This window comes from Teleopsis dalmanni, chromosome 1 (assembly GCF_002237135.1).
Source record: "Teleopsis dalmanni isolate 2A chromosome 1, ASM223713v2, whole genome shotgun sequence".
Taxonomy (NCBI): domain Eukaryota; kingdom Metazoa; phylum Arthropoda; class Insecta; order Diptera; family Diopsidae; genus Teleopsis; species Teleopsis dalmanni.
Genome location: NC_051846.1, coordinates 94,318,272 through 94,337,562, shown reverse-complemented (window position 1 = coordinate 94,337,562; position 19,291 = coordinate 94,318,272). Strand labels below are relative to the sequence as shown.

At 32.9% G+C, this 19,291-nt stretch overlaps 3 protein-coding genes across 3 annotated transcripts; 2 read left to right on the top strand and 1 right to left on the bottom strand.

Moving 5' to 3' along the window:
• Positions 1–4,519: 4,519 nt before the first annotated feature.
• On the top strand, positions 4,520–8,377 carry LOC119688691. The gene has a single exon (XM_038103360.1). The coding sequence runs from the start codon at positions 4,520–4,522 to the stop codon at positions 8,375–8,377; it is 3,858 nt and encodes a 1,285-aa protein (XP_037959288.1).
• A 132-nt stretch (positions 8,378–8,509) lies between these two features.
• Positions 8,510–9,796, top strand: LOC119688685. The gene has a single exon (XM_038103354.1). The coding sequence runs from the start codon at positions 8,510–8,512 to the stop codon at positions 9,794–9,796; it is 1,287 nt and encodes a 428-aa protein (XP_037959282.1).
• A 1,318-nt stretch (positions 9,797–11,114) lies between these two features.
• On the bottom strand, positions 11,115–18,408 carry LOC119688681. The gene is made up of 4 exons (XM_038103350.1): positions 18,016–18,408; positions 11,905–11,930; positions 11,773–11,858; positions 11,115–11,722 (listed from the first exon to the last, which is right to left on the bottom strand). The coding sequence occupies exons 1-4, from the start codon at positions 18,406–18,408 to the stop codon at positions 11,202–11,204; spliced, it is 1,026 nt and encodes a 341-aa protein (XP_037959278.1). The 3' UTR covers positions 11,115–11,201.
• Between the last annotated feature and the right edge of the window lie 883 nt (positions 18,409–19,291).

Here is a 19,291-nt window from a genome sequence, read left to right as displayed (position 1 = left end):
GTTTTCGACAAGAATCAAAGAATAGTTTTTATTGATTGATTACTTTCTTTATTGTTTCAATCTCTTTTATACAATTTTTGTGCAATAATTTTATTAATAATAATTATACCTCAGCAACAAATTAATTGGAACACTGTTAATAATGCATAATGCAACGTTGCATATTTCACCGTTGCTCCAGTTAAGTTGTTGCCTCAGCTTAACATAAATATTCAAAATAAATTATTTCACAATTGCTAAATTGCTTAAAATATAAATTGAATGACACAATTTAACAATGTGAAATAATTTATTTATTACTTAATTTCTACCTTAACATATAATATGGTGTTTATAAATATTCTTCATGAAACTATTGTTACTGTATGGGATAGCTGAGTCTTGACAGCCAAACATATTAACAGCATTTACACTAATAACAACTGTGGTTGCGCTACTCCGGTGTTTTCCATCATGTCATAGGCAAATATCATATTTTAGTATGAAGCTAGTATAAAATTTCAGCAAAAATCAAGTTTTAAATAATTTGGAAGACTTGTGTATTTTATGCACAGGAAGCCAGTCATATATTTTAAGAAAAAAAGAAGCACACAAACAAAATCCAAGCATCACATTCAAAAATATTGTCTCACCTACCCATGCATATATATATTTAGTAAGTGTGCAATAAAAAGAAGAGTGGAAAAAATTTACCAAGAAACTTACATACGCATGAACTAGAAGCTATGTGTGCATTTACTCTGATATTAGAGTTTTTTCTATATGATTTTGTCCAAGCAAAATACAACATATTCGCTATTGGTTTGATTACTGACTTCACTAACAAAATAGCATTGATCATACATAAAATAATAAGTTCGATTGTGTATATGTTTGAACAGACATGTTTTTCCCATTGCCTGTACCTTTTCAGAATTCATGATTATTTTAACAGAGGCAAATTACATGTCTTTATATTTCTATGTTTTAGACAGAAGGTAGCTGGAGAAGAAAAGGTCATTGCTTACGCCAGTCACATACTCCACCCCGCAGAGAAGACTTACACCACGATGGAGAAGGAATGTCTGGCAATCGTGTGTGGTGTCAGAAAAATGCGACAATATGTCGAAGGGTATCATTTCATAGTCATAACGGACCATTTGCGCCTTAAAATATATCCCCTGGGATTCCATTTCTTATATTTTAAATTTCAGCTTTAAATTTTACTACGAAATTTTTAGGATGCTATTATTTTTTGAGATTTTTTAATATTTTTTTTTCTCCCGCAAAACACATCATGCACATGCGTACTACATTTTCATTGAATGAATTTTCAAAGAATATACTACATATATTCTTATATAATATTTTTGATTTCGATTAGTAATAAAATTCTACATAAAACCCAAAAATTTCAGGACGATATTGTAATTAGAAGTACTTTTAAAAATTTTTTTATCCTTCATATCACACCAAACACATACACACGATTTTTCAGTAAAAAAAAAAAGGAATATTTCACACAAATTTTTTTTTTTTTATTTTTGAATCAAATTAATATATGGTATAAATTCTACTTCAAAAATAAATATTTCCACTGTGATATTCATTTTAGAAGTAATTAAAAAAAATTAATTAATCAGGTGTCCTTCACGTTACTCATACGCACCAAAGTACCATGAAATCAATTTTGAAACGAAAACTATACAAAAACTTTTACTTTTTATTTCTAAAATAAATGTATACATAAAACATAACATTTTAAATTAGTTCCGCATCATTTCTGTTTTTAAATTATGAATTTTAATATAGTTAAACCGTTTAATAAACTTTTTTCTTATATAGGTGAATTAAAAAGTTGATTAGTTTCATACAAGCCGATCTACCTAGAAAACTGCAGCGCATAATCACACCTACCTTTTTCGGTGAAGTGTTATTTTGCAACAGTTGGAAAAATACTCTGCACAGGTAAGAAATGTTATAGGAAAGAAACTTTAAGGAGTTGTAACGACCTTTTCCGGCCCTATCTATAGCCGGTGTTGAATATTTGTTTATATTATGTTATATTATTATATATGAATATTTTGTTGTCATTAATTTTGTATGAATAATTTGTTATTTTTATTTGTATTGTAATAATTGTGTTAAATATATTTGGTGTAAAAAATAACTTTCTTCAATGCAATGCCCAAAAAATACGTTCATACGGCTTCTGTTGGCACATACATTCATTGTTTGGCATTTGCAATGGTCAAGGTTATTTATAAATTATTGTTGTAAATTAATTATCAAATTTTAAATAGAAAAAGGCACAATTGAATTTTTTGACAAATTCAATTATGCGAAAGCCACATTTCGTTAGCGATTCTTTTGTTTGTTTCGTTCTAATAGCTTGTAGATTTGTACAAGTGCAAATTTACATCCATATAAGCACCTTGACTACTGATTCAAGTGTTTCAGTTAATTTTAGGACTAATTACATCAGGACATCTCTCAAATCCCACTGCGTTCAAGTGCTCAGGCTGCGTTCTTCCATTTCCCTCGATACAGACCCGTGTTCAAATAAGTCAACATAAGTACTGGATTTAAGAGTTCAGTACTTGCAAACAGTTGATTTCAACCTTTGATTCAGCGTGTGATCATACATTTGGTGTGATCGTACATTTTGGTGACCCGTGAAACGGACAGCAGCACAGGACTGGTTTGACGCAGCAACAGTCAACAATCAACAGTCAGCGGTTAAGTTTCAGCATTCAGCATTCGAAGAACATTCTTAAGCACATTTGGCAAAAACTTCAGAATAACGATGGCAACAATCAAAGCAGCAGACAACTTTGGTGAAGGTGTTAGTAACCAAATGGCATCACAGCCGCAACTAGTAGCTACGACAAATGGTTTGATAAGAAAAATATCCGCTCGAATGGCAGCTTTAAAAAGGTTAGTAGAGAGCTTGTCAGAGAACTTGGAAAATCCTACTGATGTCAGATTCAATCAAGAGATATTACCAAATTGAAGATTTGGTACAACAATGTTTGATAGAGTTGTCCATAAAATTGGATCAATTACAACAGAAACAAACAACAGTAGCAGAACCAAACATGCGGTCCTCACTGCCATTGCCAAAGGTAACAATCCCAAGTTTTAATGGAAATTACTTAAAATGGAGGCAATTTTTTGACTTGTTTACATAAATGGTAGACAATCAGCCACTACCAGCTGCTCAAAAAATGTGGTACTTGAAATCACATGTGACAGGTGAAGCTGAAAAATTGATAAGTCATTTCAGCATAACGGAGGACAATTATTTGGCAGCTTGGACATTACTGCAAGACCGTTATAATAATAAAAGGGTCTTGGCGTCCACATTAATCGATGAACTTCTAAATCAGCCATCAGGCACATCAACTGTGGCAGCAGTTAAAAATTTACATGACACAACGAAAGAGTGTCTATTAGCACTAAACAATCTTGGCGTTCAAACGACATTTTGGGACCCAATTTTGTTACAGGTACTAATTAAAAAACTCGAACGGGCGATGCTCATTAGATATGAGCAATCTCTGGCAAAACCAAAAGAGATACAAAACATTCAGGAGTTCTTAGCCTTTTTAGAACTACAGTTCCAACTGATGGAAGTTGTAGAACAAAAAGATAAGGTGGCTATAAAAATTAAAGCAAATCGAAATAATTCAGTGTCATCGGCTGTAACAGTTTCTAAAGGAAACAACAATTGCAAACTGTGCAATGTAGACAGGCACCCACTGTATCATTGCCGTAAATTTTTGCAATTTTCACCATCTCAACGATTGGATTGGGTGAAAAATCAACAGCTCTGTTTTAACTGTTTCAGAAATGATCATGTGGTGAACAAATGTTCATCAAGAAGTTGTACCAAATGTAATAAAAAGCATAACACGTTGCTACATTTGGAAGTTACAAAACAGAACATTCAACCTAGCTCAAGTGGGTACAACACCGCAGTCACCACAGCGACAGCAAACACATCCACAGGTCATCGTGATTATGTTCTCTTGCCAACTGCAAGAGTCAAAATAATTGCATCTAATGGAAATACAAGTGAAGTCCGAGCATTACTAGACTCTGGTTCGCAAGTGAACATAGTCTCTGAGCGTCTTGTCAAAAGGCTCATTATATCAATAACAAAATCGTTATTGTGCATAGAAGGTATAGGAAAGGTGCAAAAAAATTCAACGCAGCGAGTTAACATCAAATTGCAATCACTTAACTCAAGGTTTACTACAGAAGTCGAAGCGTTTGTGCTTCCAAATATAGTTCCACCTCAACCAAGTTGCAGCTACGATATTTCCAAATGGAAGGTCCCGAACACCATTCAGTTAGCAGATCCAACATTTTTCCAACAAGGGAAAATTGATATTTTACTCGGTGCGGAGTTCTATTTTAGTCTGTTAAAGAAAGGTAAATTAACGCTTGCTCCTGGGCTTCCAGTCTTGCAAAATTCTACACTTGGCTGGATTGTCAGTGGCAAGGTTGCATCAAATACAGACAAATCAAACGTTTAATGTGCAGTTTTTGCGGTGGAGCGGAGGTTGTTGATAATAACTCATCGTTAGAAGATGCAATTGAACGATTATGGCGAATGGATGAGGTGAATACAACAGAAAGGACATTATCCAAAGAAGAAAAATTATGCGAATCTCATTTTGTGCAGAACGTCCATACAAATAAAGAAGGACGTTTTGTGGTAAGGTTGCCGTTTCTGGAAAACTCATTGACGTTAGGGGAATATCAAGAAACAGCTTGGAGAAGGTTCATCAGTCTTGAACGACGACTAGCGAAAAATGATGTTTTGCGGAAACAATATGTCCAGTTTATGGAAGAGTATGAGCGATTGGGTCACATGACTGAAGTAAACTTGGATTCCATGTTGACTCCAAGATATTTCATTCCTCATCATTGTGTACTAAAACCAGATAGTACAACTACTAAACTTCGAGTGGTGTTTGACGCATCCGCCAAAACTACATCTGGACACTCGTTGAATGATTTAATGTATAACGGACCGACAGTTCAAAGTGAACTCTTTTCAATTCTGCTCCGTTTTAGGCGACCACGGTTTGTTTTCACCACAGATATCGAGAAAATGTATCGTCAAGTTTTCATAAATCCTGAAGATCGACGCTATCAACTTATCATTTGGAGAAGCAGTCCAAATTCAACGATTCGTTATTATCAGCTAAACACAATTACATATGGGACTCGAGCAGCTCCTTACCTAGCAACAAGATATCTGCAAAAGATAGCATCAGAAAACAAGGTGAATTATCCATTAGGAGCTCAAATCCTGTGTGACAATTTCTACGTTGACGATGGGCTCGGTGGATCAGATAGTTTAATTACGGCTATTGAAGCTCAAAGACAACTAATCCATATTTTGAAGAAGCATCATTTTTGTCTTCGGAAATGGAGCGCAAACCATCCTCAACTTTTGAAAAACATTTCTCAAGATGATCAAGAGGTAAATCTAGATTTCAATAATAACGAGTCAATCAAAACGCTGGGACTATTTTGGTTGCCCAAAGCAGATTTATTTGGAATTAAGGTCAAAATGGTTACTGAAGGAATAATCACGAAGAGAGTCGTTAGTTCTGATTTAGCTAGACTGTTCGACCCACTTGGTTTATTAGCACCAGTAATAGTCAAAGCAAAGATTTTCATACAACACTTATGGCAGTTGAAATTATCTTGGGATGAACCACTTCCTACAGATCTTTGTACAACATGGTCAACATTTAGAGAAAACTTAAGTACTCTTGAAAATCTTCAGGTGGCAAGACATATCTTCAGAGGCGAGGTTCCATCATCAACACAGCTACATATTTTTGCTGACGCATCTGAAAAGGCATTTGGTGCTGCAGCATATATCAGAGCAATTTTAAAAGATGGTAGAATAATAGTGCGACTGTTATGTGCAAAGTCAAGAGTAGCACCACTCAAAAAACAAACGCTACCGCGACTAGAACTATGTGCGGCAGTCCTAGCAGCGGAACTCTCAGCAAGAGTGAAAAGCGATCTTCAAGAGAAGGACCAGCCGGTATTTTTGTGGACTGATTCAGAAATTGTGTTGTCTTGGATCAACTCACAGTCCTCATCATTTCAAACATTTGTAGCTAACAGGGTGGCAAGAATTCAAACTTTAACTCTGTCTGAACAGTGGCGACATGTTAGGTCAAAAGACAACCCAGCTGATGTGTTATCAAGAGGACTTTCAGCAAGGGCGTTGTCAACATGTGCACTTTGGTTTCAAGGACCGTTCTTTTTGCATGGAAGACAGGAAGTATGGCCACCAAGGTTTTCATCATCATTACAAGTTCCAGTCGATCTGGAGAAGAAGAAGGTTGTAGCTGTAGCAACTCAAAGCAATGACGCAGATTTCATATACAGGATTCAGCACAAGAATTCATTTAAGACGTTACAAAAGATAGTAGCATATGTTCTTAGATTCACTAACAACGCAAGAAAATCAAAGGAGTCACGTGCCACACATATAGTACTTAGTGCCAACGAATTGGATGCAGCATTAATAACTATAATATGTCACATTCAGGGTAATGATTTTCATGAAGAAATCAAACAACTGAAGAAACAAGGTCATGTTGATAAATCTAGTTCAATCAGTAGTTTATCTCCATTCATTGATAATGCAAATGTTCTTAGAGTAGGAGGACGCTTAGAAGCCTCATCATTACCATACGATTCTAAACACCCAATGCTGATCCCATACAATGATCCATTGGCAAAATTATTATTCGTGATGTTCCATGAAGAAAACAAGCACTGTGGCCCGCAGGCACTATTGAGTATAATCCGACAACGTTTTTGGCCGATTAAAGGTAAATCAACAGCCCGAGCAACGGTTCAGCGATGCATTCGATGCAACAAAGCACGTCCGCAATTATGCCAACAAATTATGGGCAATTTACCAGAATCAAGAATAACTCCTGCAAGACCTTTCATTAATGCTGGTGTAGATTATTGCGGACCATTTTGGATCCACTACAAGGTGAGAGGCAAAAAGCCAACAAAGGCATATATTGCAGTCTTTTGTTGCTTTTCTACAAATTCGGTACATCTCGAGTTAGTGACCGACTTATCAACAAATGCTTTCATTGGAGCATTAAAACGATTTATAAGTCGACGAGGGCGTTGTTTGAATATTTACAGTGATAACGCAACAAACTTCGTAGGCGCCAAAAACCAGTTAGCAGAATTAGAAGAAAACATTTATTCTAATGAAGGACAAGAAGCAATAATCTCTGCCTGCAGTACCACAGGAATAAATTTTCATTTTATTCCACCAAGAGCTCCACGCTTTGGCGGTTTATGGGAAGCATCCGTAAAGTCCGCAAAATATTTGTTACTACGCAGCATTTCAACAGCATCATTGACGTATGAAGAACTCGAAACAGTAGTGGTGGAAATTGAAGCGATATTAAATTCACGACCATTGACTCCAATGTCCAATGATCCAAATGATTTGACAGCATTAACTCCAGGACACTTATTAATTGGAGAAGCTCTTACAACTCATGTAGACAGCCGATCGAAACCAGAAAAACACACGTTAGTGTCACGTTGGAACCTAGTTTCCCAGTTAAAACATAATTTCTGGAAACGCTGGTCTAACGAATATTTAATGGAACTGCAACAACGTAACAAATGGAAAACACAATCTGCCAACATACAGTTAGGAGACATGGTTATAATCAAAGAAGATAACGTCCCAGTGATGCAGTGGCCCTTGGGACGAATTGTACATGTGTACAAGGGTACAGATGGACATATCCGAGTAGCTGATGTTAAAACATCGGCAGGCATTTTTAAACGCCCAATTCATCGATTAGCTATACTGCCTGTAAATACAGATGATCAACCAACAATGGCTGAAGCTGATCACGAAGTACCTCCTGACAAGTTAATTATGAAAGATAGAAAAGAGTCGTATGAAGAGCCCAAGACAAAACGTGGAAAACTGCCGACCAATTTGTACTGTTCTGTATTACTTACACTATTACTGATATTGCCAATAGTAATAGGATCTCCAATTGACAATAAAAGGTTTGGCACAAAATTGGGTATTCACTTTGAAAATCTGGGCACAACTGCCATATCAACCACTGAATGGAATCTACTAGTTTATTATGATTTAAGTCTTTATTGGACGGAAGCAGCAGCTCTAAACACAGGAATAATGTCGCTACATCAAGCTTGTCAACAAATGAAACCAAACGCATCATGTGCGAATACAGTTAATCACTTTAAACAAATTGAATCCGAACTACAACTCGATGATAAATTACTTCATGATCATCGCTTCAAAAGAGGAGCAATTGACCTTGTAGGCAATATTGCACATTGACTGTTTGGAGTATTAGATTCAGAATATGCCAAAGGAATGTCAAATATAATTACAGAAGTGAAACAAAATGAAATACAATTATTGACGCTATTTAAGAATCAGACATCAGTTGTCGATTCAACAATCAACATAATGAAGAAAGATAAAATAGCAGTTCAAGAAGGTTCTGACCACATTGACAATGAAATAAAGGCATTAATAAATTCAATAAAAGATACAAATAGAGAGGTAAATCAATTACGGCTCAATCAAGTTTTCAATGCAGGAGCCATTCAATTAACACTGGTAGCACATAATCTACAGAAGATACAATCTGCCATTATAGATGCTCTAACTGATACTCATCATGGAAAAGTGAATCCATTGTTATTGACACCAACACAATTACAAAAGGAAGTTAATCAAATCAAACTTCATTTATCACCATCATTAGAATTACCGATGCCAGAAGATGAGTTAATATCCCTTTACAGACTAATGAAGGTTAAAGGTGGAATCACACAGCAGCATGCAGTTTTTAGTATAACATTACCCTTGACTGAACATGAACGATTTGAATTGTTTCAGCTAATTCCAATCCCGAACTGGGTAAATGACTCCATGACGGTAATTGACTCCTGCAGTTCTATTTTGGCTATTAATACGCAGCATGATCAATATTTTCCTCTAATAAAATCCGAATTAAGTCTTTGTGAGACCATTAAGGAAGAGGAATTTCTTTGCACCAACGTCCGCATACGATACAATTTTGGTTCCGAAGTATGTGCGTGTGAGGTCAACCTATTCAACAACAACACAATACCAAATTGTCGGTTGAAACACACTATCAACAAGCTGACCTGGATTCCATTGAATCACAAAAATCAATGGATTTATGCGACATCAACATCTTCACGAGCAACTGCAGTATGTAATAAAAAAATCATTCCACTAAATCTAAAAGGTTCAGGATTATTGACGATCGATCCAGACTGCGTGCTTAAACACAACTTTGTGTCCGTGCAAGGACAACAAATAATTGCAAGCACGGCAAGATATTCATACAGTAGTCTTGGTACAATCTCCGAATTAAGGCTACAACCCCCTATGAAGACATCAGATGCTTACAGCGGCAACAGTACACTGTCAACGATACGTAACAACCAATACGATCAACAGCTTAAAGAACTCACAGTATTGCAGAAGGTGTTGCAGTCATACCAGATAAATGATCTTCCAAATCAATTTCAGTCACACAAGTACCACAGCTTCACCATAGCTTACGCTGCACTCGTTATAGGGCTGATATTAATCATAATCATGATGAAGAAGAAATTGCAGAAAAAACATGTTGAAATTCCATCCGTTGAAGAAGCCAACCGCACAACACCTATACCCATGCCACGTCGACAGTCACGAGAATTCGTTATCAACATATAGTCGGACTGACTACCTGACAGCTAGAGGCTCATATTGTTGAACGGTTGTTCAACGCGGGGGAGAATGTTGAATATTTGTTTATATTATATTATTGTTTTTATTAAATTTGTATGAATAATTTGTTATTTTTATTTGTATTGTAATAATTGTGTTAAATATATTTGGTGTAAAAAATAACGTTGTCAATGCAATGCCCAAAATACGTCATACGCTTCTGCTGGCACATGAAAACAAAAGCGTCAAATTTCGTCTGCAAGAAAATGCACTCTTGCAGTTTGCAATAAGTTCATTGTTTGGCATGCATTGTCAAGGTTATTTTAGTTAATTTATTTGTTGTAAATTAATTATCAATTTTAAATAAAAGGCACAATTGAATTTTTGACAATTGAATTGATGCGAAGCCACATTCGTGATTGATTCATTTCTTTAGCTTTGTAAATTTAGTTCAAGTGCTGAATTTACGTCACAAAAGCGCCTATTCACTGGATTTAAGTGTTCAGTGACTAGGATAATTAGGAAAATCGTCGAAATCTCTGGGTTCAAGTACTCAGTGGTTTTCTTGTTTAAATAGAATCAACATAAGTACTGGATTCAAGTGTTCAGTGCTTGCAAATAGTTGATTCCAACGTTGATCAGACATTTTGGTTTGATCGTACACTTCCTTTATACTTAAATCACATAGTTACTTTCGCGAATAACTCTGTCATTCTGAGCACAACAATTGCCCTAAAGTACATAATGGAGGCGCTCAGCTGATTTAAGTTTATAAATATCGAAGTTAATGACACAAAAAGTCTGCAAATCAGTGCTAAGGTATTGAACTATGGAGATCGGCGTGCTCCTCTAATATCAAGAAAATACAAAGTTGAAAGTAAATCTTTTTAAAAAATATCCAGTGCTCAATGGTATCTTCAAAATGTACATATAATTAATACTTGTGTAACTTTTATTACAAAAGTTATAGCTATATACTACCAAAAACCCAAAACGAAATTATGTGAGTATTGTAATCCTTCCAGATTAAAGCAAAACTTCTCACACCAATTTAATGTGACGACATAGTAAATTCTCACAAATCTGATTAAATTTCTTCAATCTCTTTTATTTTTTTTTCTGTTTATTTTATCAGATAGAAACTGGTAATTCCATTTTATCTAGTAAGAAAAAAATTTCTAAAGGCCTGTTAGACCTCAAACATTTCTTTTTTATTGTCTTGAGGATTTGAAAAATTAAATTTGCAATATTGTTTTGAATATTAAGAATTTCAATAGATTACGCTATTTTAAACTTATTGCTATCTTTACTTTATTTAAAAAATAAAAATTTACACCATCATTCGTTATAGTGGGCTTGTGATATACTATTGTTTTATTTTATTTAGCAAAAAAAAATATATAAAATGAAGTTAAACTAAAGTTGATAATTCATGCAAAGATGTACTAGTTATAGTACTTATATCCAAAGTTGGAGGTATGCTCGGACTTGCAGAACCACTAGCTTCACGCCCAGTTAATGTTAAACAACCGTTGGCGATCGTTTTTGGTGTTGGCGGAGTTGCTGTAGAAGGTCGCATAAGATAAGAAGAACTTACTGGTCCTGATCCAAGTGCATTGAAACTATTTTGTGAATGATTTGGTGAGACAGGAGTTAATGAAGTTGTTTGGTGCAACTGTAAATTTGCTTGATGAAATTGATTGGCGTGACTCATGTGATTCATAAATTGAATCGGAGGTGAATTTGGTCCTATATGAGAAATTAAGGACAAGTTGATTTGTTGATTTCGGTAGCAAAGAGTCTTTTCTTTTTGCCACACGAATACATTATGAACCATGGCACCACCACAAAATATAATTCCCGTACCAATAAGAACGCTTGATATAACAGCAGGAGTCGAATGAAAATTATTAAAGGTGTAGAGAATGATGCCTAAAATAAATAAGTAATATAATTAAATTAATTAATTTTTTTAAACGTACCGGTAAGAAAAATTGGTATAGACAGAAAAAAACCTCCAACAGCGCATGTTCGGCTAACTCTTGACTTCTCAAGATACTTATTATTTCTGAAATTAAAAAAAATTCAATGTTATATTTTTTAGATTGCATAACCTTTTTGTTTCCGCAGAATGAATTTTCTAAATAATAATAGAAGCACTTTTTTATACTTAAATCAGAAAAAAGTGAAATCATTATGTCAAGAATACCATTAGATTATGAGCATACAATATGATTTAAAACAGTAATAATATAGTGTCGGTATTAAAAATATTCCAAGATATTTTTTATTTTTACGAAAAGTAGTCAAGTTTTAAATAAAGTGATCGGAATGCTCGCTATCTTCTATATTCTTCAATGCATCTACAAGCCCCTTCGGTGTTACCGTCATAATTTATTTCAATTTAATTTCAATTCGAATAAGAACATTGATTTGCTATTAAGCTCAGATCTTATTCCTGTTCCTATTACTGTATTATTCCAATAAAAGACATTTTGTTTATTGTTCATTCTTATATTTATTGGCCACTTACAATGTGAGGAACGTGTATTAAATATATTTTAAACTCTACCCTTAAAACGAATTTAAGTAGAGAACACATATATATTCATTATGTTTAAAACTTATATTAAATGTATATAGGTCATTTGTTTAAAATCAAAACGGGTTTTGACAAAAATTGACATCATCACCTCCGATTATATTTTTTAACCCGCCGTCGTTTTAGTAACACAGTCCGTCGCGTGGGGTTGTTTAGAACCCCATTGTAAAAGTTTATTTATCAACAAAATTTTTTGAAAAAATATATACTTTTTGATGGTAATATTTAGTTTCGTACGTCAACAAATAAAAAAACATTGATTTATTTCAATAATATAATTTTTAATATCATAAGTCATTTTCATAAAACTTGTATTAAATTTTCTTGTTTTTTTTGGAGTCTTTTAGTATATTTATCATTAAATACAAAACGAAAATAATTTTCTTTTTTATTTTAATGAATTTTTAATTACTAATAAGTGAAAAAACTGAAATAAAAGAAAAAAGTAAGATGTTCGATAATTAAATAAAAAATTTTACAGCTCGAAATTGCATGTTTTTAATTTGCGCAATCTTTGCAAATTGTTTCACTGTGTCTTGGACAGAGAGCTTTTTTGCAACCAACACATATTTTTGTGTGTTTTCTATATTGTGTGAAGATGTATGTAGTCCAGCAATATAGAGTATGTCAATTAAAGCTTTCATTTCGATAGTGTTAGTTTCACTCGCATCACGACTCCTCTTATAGCCATGTGAGACCATTTTAATTTTTTGATTCGTGAAATTAACAATATTGTGTATCCAATGATTAGAAAATATGAGATTCCATGTTTCAAAGATAGTTTTAGCTTCATTACATGTTAGTTTAGGCCCTGGCAGATGAGATCTAATGTTGCATTGACGTGTTCGAACAGCTTTACGTGGGGAATCTTTCTTCCATTTATAAGCAAATGATTTATTTTACTATTTTGTTTGATCGGTAGTATTTAATTCTAGAGTTATACAACTGTGAAAGAGGAATGTCATCATCACTACTTGGTGTTATATTTTCTGTTGTATTAGAACAGAAACAGAACATTCATGTTCTGTTTCGGAATTATGTTCACAAATTTCAACGTGATCAATTTCAATTTCACTTCCTATAAAAAATATATATGTCTAGCAAATCACTTTATCAAATTAGAATAAAAATTCTTTTAACCACTACTTCTATTAGAGTTGTCTATTATTTCAATATCGCAGTCCTCATTTAGACATCTCAAAATACGAGCTTCTTGAATTAGATTCATTTCTTTGCAAAAAAAATTTTGTAACATAAGTCGCGTGGGGTCAAAAAGCACCCAACAAAACAAAAAACACCTGTTATTCATAACTGCTGATCATAAACTGAATAAAACTCAATGGAATGAGTTTAGTACAGAGTTTTATGAAGCTACATAAACATACAGCAGCTAATTTTTTGTCAGTGGTGAATTATGTCGTTTTTGTCAAAATGCAAGGCTTTTTTCACCCCATGCGCCGGACGGCGGTTTAAAAACAAAACACTAGTATATATAATATATGAATAATAAATATATGAATAAACATATTTTAAACTTTTTTTCTACATATTTTTTATGTACGGGCTCATGTGGAGTTTGCATTTTAGACCAATTCTTAATTGGCCACAACTCAGGCTCTGTAAATAATAGAACCTTCAAATTTTTTGCATAGTCGGGATAATTGATGGAACTTCTTGCAAAGTTTATATTTACACTCAGAGTAAAAGTACAAGTTTCTAAAAAAACTCAATTTATTGGAAACGTATTTTAGTGTTTTTTTTATAATATTCAATGCATATGGTTTTTGCAAAATTATTTTCCACTTGTTCACAATGAGATAACGGTGCTTCAATTGTCAGGGATAGCACAACAAGCACAAGAATAGCACAAGGATAGTCTACAAGCATTAAGTAATGCTGCAGTTCTAAACCGAGTTAAATGTTAATTGGTGAAAATTTGGATTGCGTTTTATTGTGTTTGTGATAATTAATCATAAAACTGCAAAAAATTTTATTGTGCTTAAAATACTTATCACAAACTGGCAGTGGTGTCTAATCAGAAAGAAGTAAGCGTCGGTAAAAAAAATGAAATTTTGAGAGGAAGAGAAGTCGAACCGGCAATGGGACGTTTGGTTGGAATAGTGCATTGTTTGGTTCATACCGTGATTAAAAATTAGAAAACTACCGGAGTTAATACGTCAAAGCCGCGTTTTGGTCGCCTACCGAAAGTTACACATCGTAAAATCCGCTCAATATTAAATTCGTTTACGAAAAATCCAAGTTTGATGGCATTGGAAATTGTACATAATATACAGAAAAGCTTTACAAAAAAATTTCTGTGGTTATCGCTTGCAGAATTTTGAGGAGGGCCGGTTTTCATGGTGAGTAGCACGAAGGAAGGCTTATATATGTATCTTTAATGAATCAAAAGAATCGCATTGCTTTTTCGAACAAATATGTAGATATGCCGGAGAAGTTGTGGAACAATGTGCTTTTCTGCAATGAATTCAAGTTGTGTGTTTTTGCCATTGATGAAGCTGCAATGTTTTTTGTGGCTGACAGCAACTTAACAAATTCAACAAAATGAAAAAACATTTTAAATATAGTTTTGGTGTTGATTGTTCAACTCCTTAATTGCAAGTGAAGTTGCTTTTTTATTTGAGTTTGACTCAAAATCGAACTATTTTCTATAAGTTGTCAACACTCTACATTTTAATTACAAATTAATAACAAATTATAAATTAAATACTGAATTCTAAATATTGAATATAAAATTCAGTTATGCAATTTTATATTCAAATTCCAAATTGATAATAAAAAACTAAAATTAAATTACAAGATTTAAAACGGCTTGACCATACTACCGGCCTTGGTACCTTGTTCCAACCAGCACCATTTTTGGTGGTTTTGTTGCCTCAGTAGGCAACGGACAAATGTAGGTAACACTTTTTCAGATTATATCCGCCTTCGTTCGAATTGTTATTACTCGCACCAATCCATCTGCTCCAGGATGAGTGTCCACAACACGTCCTAACAACCATTGAATTGATGGAGCGTTTTCGTCCGCAATTAGTACTACTATTTATTTTGTACAATCATTAAATAGTACATTTTCATTATTATTGATATTCATTTCATTGTTAATACATATTTCATTTTCAGATTTGTTATTTAATTCTTTGATAATATTTTGACAATTACAATTACTCTTAACATTTTGTATATCTACACTAGAATCTTTGTTACTTAAATCTAATGCTTGTATTTCTTTTTCATATTGTGAACGCTCAACGTTTGTACTCAGCATGTCTGTATATGAACATGATGGACTGTAACTCCAATCGTCTTGAAAATCTATTGAATTGTTGTGTGCGACCAGACTTTCTCCTGGCCTGATTTTATTTGATCCAATATGAACGTGGACTCATTTTGTCTTTGATTATTGCAGAAATCCACGATTTTTTATTTACGTTAAAATAGTCACGTACATATACATTTTGATCTATCTCAAATTGTTAATTTTTCTATCCTCTGTAATTTGAAACACTCTTTCTTTGCTTTTAAATAATTCTATCCCTAACAATAGGAGATTTAATAAACTCAAATCGGGTTTTTATCAATCTTCCCAGGAAAATTTGTGCTGGGGTTTTATCTGTTGTGCAATGCTTAGTATTACGATAATCCATTAAAAATCGGTTTAAAGATATTTCAAAGTTTTCATTATTTTTACCATTTAATGTGGCATTAGTTGATTAGTCATTAGTTGATGGATGATCAGGAGCAGTCAACATGTGATTAATTTTGTTGTTATTAACAAAATTTTTATACTCTTCGGAGACAAATTGTCTGCCATTTTCACTAACTAAGGTTTCGGCAATACGTGAAAAAATTTCTCTCAACTTAGTGATTACAAAATTAGATGTGATATCGTTTGTTTTGAATACATCGACCCATTTTGAATAAGAGTCTATTATGACAAAAAGATAAAAGTTCTTAATTGGATATGCAAAGACAATATGAATTCTTTGCGAAACAGTATTCGTTACCTTCCATGGTATTAATTGACTTTTTTGCGGACTTGGCAATAGTGTTTGGCAAGAAAGACATGATTTAATTAAATGTTCTATGTCCCTATCGGGTTTTGGCCACCATACAAAGGATCTTGCTAGTGATTTGGTCGTGACTATGCCTAAGTGAGATTCATGTAGTGATTGTAAAATGAATGTGCTAAGCTTCAATGGAATTATAACTCGAAACCCCCAGAGTAAGCAATCTTGGTCTACTGTTAATTCTGTATCTTTGCTTTTCTTTTCTGACAAAATCACATACCTAAGAAAGTATAAGAACGCGCGGGTTATATCATTGGCTTCGCCAATACTTCACAATATTCCAATTAATTGGTCTGTGTGATCAAATTTTCCTATTAATAATAAATTCGATAGTATATGTCTCATAAGTGTCCCAAATAATTATCTATTCCACGGTATATTTCCCATATTACCAAATTTGCTTAATAGTGACACTTTCCAAACATTAATTACAAAACGTAATTCTTTGTAACTATCATAGTTGCAGAACCATTAAAGTATCGAAATAATATTTTATCCCACGATACTTTAACTTTCTCTAAATAAGCAAAATAAAATTTCTAAATTTCATTATTCAGAATTAAAATTTCTAAATCATTAAAACAATATTTTAATTCATAGTAATTTATATTACAAAATCTATTTTGTAATAGATTTTCTCAAACTGCATCAGCATTTAACATAAACAATGCAATGACCCTCATTTGTCAACAGGTTACCAAATTTTTATTGTTACCTCTCATCCACTTTCGCCAATTATGATTTGTAAGTAGTATATAAGATATTGATTTTGTTTTAGAACTCAGTCTAAAGATATCTTTAATCGAAGTTAAAGTTGAAAATTAATATTTTGTAAAATATCTTGGATCAACAATAAATATATTTTGTGAAATAAAATTTTAATAAAAATTAAAATTTGTTTTGTGAATTAAAATTATTATTATTATTTTTTTTTTTATTCACCGAAGTGAATAAACATATAAGTCGCGCTATGTCCCTAAAGTCAATGTTTAAAATATTTTCACTTTGAATATAATTTAAGAATAAGCTTCCCTCATTCTGATCGCAATGTATTGCTTGAAGTATACGAAATAAATTGTCCGCATCAATAGTGTGGTCCTTGACATATTCAAATTAAAAATTAAAGCCAGATAGTATGAATACCCATCATTGCATGCGTGCAGCTGCCATGATTGGTAAACCTTTACTCTCACCAAAAATTGATATTTAAGATTTGTGGTCTGTTTTTAAAATAAAGTTGTTTCCAATTAAATATTGTTTACTTACACAAAAAATTATGACCAAGGCTTCTTTTTCTAGTGTGCTGTAATTTTGTTCAGCTTTAGATAAAGCTCTAGACACGAATGCAATTGGACTTATTTTGTACTAACATTTTATCCGAAGTTATATCTTTTTTTATTGTTTCATATGTTTTTTTGCATTGTTCAGACCAAACAAATTTTACATTTTTTTTAGTAAATGGTACCTTGGCTGATATGATTCCTTGGAATCATTTTATCTGCAAATTTGTCAATGCATTTCTAATAATAATTTACCATACCCATTAGCGCTCTTAACTCAAACAAATTTCTGGAAATTGGTGGTTTCAAAATAGATTCCGTTCTTTCCTTATTTTTAGTGAGTCCAAGTAAATCGAGTTTTGAGAACAGTTCACCCCCTTGAAGTGACGCAAAAATTTTATCAATACGCGTTAATGGAGAATTAAAATCGGATAGATGTCTGTTAATCGTGACTTTATAATCGCCACATATTCTAATTTCACCATTCGGTTTTAATATGGGAACTAACGGTGTACCCCATTCTGCACTACTTATTGGTTCTAAAATATCTTTACCAATTAATTCTCTTAAATTACTTTCAATTTTACTTTTCCACGCTAATAGGACTAGTCGTGGTTTAAAAAAAACTGGTTTGAAATCTTTATCCATTGGTAAAGAAATTCTTGATAGTTTGTGTATGTACCTACTTCACCATCAAAAATTTCATTAAACTCATTTTTAATTTGTTCAATAAATATATCATATTAATCAGAATTATTAATGGAATTTATTTGTATTATATAAGTTCAAAACCAAAGGCTCTTAAAAAAATCCTACCTAATAAGGGAAAATTATTATTATTAGTAACTCCTAACATTATTTTCTTTTTTTTTCTATTGTACTCACTATTTTCAAAATATTCACCCAGTACCTTAATATGATTACTATTGTAATCAATAAATGGATCGTTAAAATTTCTAAGATTTACAGTTTTGTTGTACTTGTTTAAAATGTGTTTAGATATTAAAGTGCATGGAGCTCCTGAATCGCACACAACATCTATCGAAATTTCGTTAAGTTTAATTGACATCGAGTACAATTCAGTTGAGTCGTCACCTTCATGTTTAATGCTGTAAATACAAAACTTATTATTAACATGATCATTTACTTTTATATTAGATACTTTATTTACAACTCTAATTTCTTTTTACAAATTGAAGTTAGATGACCAATTCTTCCACACTGATGACATTTAAATGACTTGTAATAGCATTCATTAGACACATAATTTCTCCAACCACAGTGTACGCACGGTTGATAAAATTTCACTGATTTCTTTATTTCCACTTTGTTCTCAATATTTTTGCAACTCCCGTTTCTTTTGTTATACTGAGGTTTTATATTATTATTATTAATGTAATTGACATTTTCCCCATAAATTTTTGACTCACTGAACATAGGCTCTATAATAAGTGCTTTTCTTAGTGCCTGTTCAATTATGAGTTTCTCATCTTTCTCACATAGTCTTTCAAAATTTTTGTTGTTTATGTTC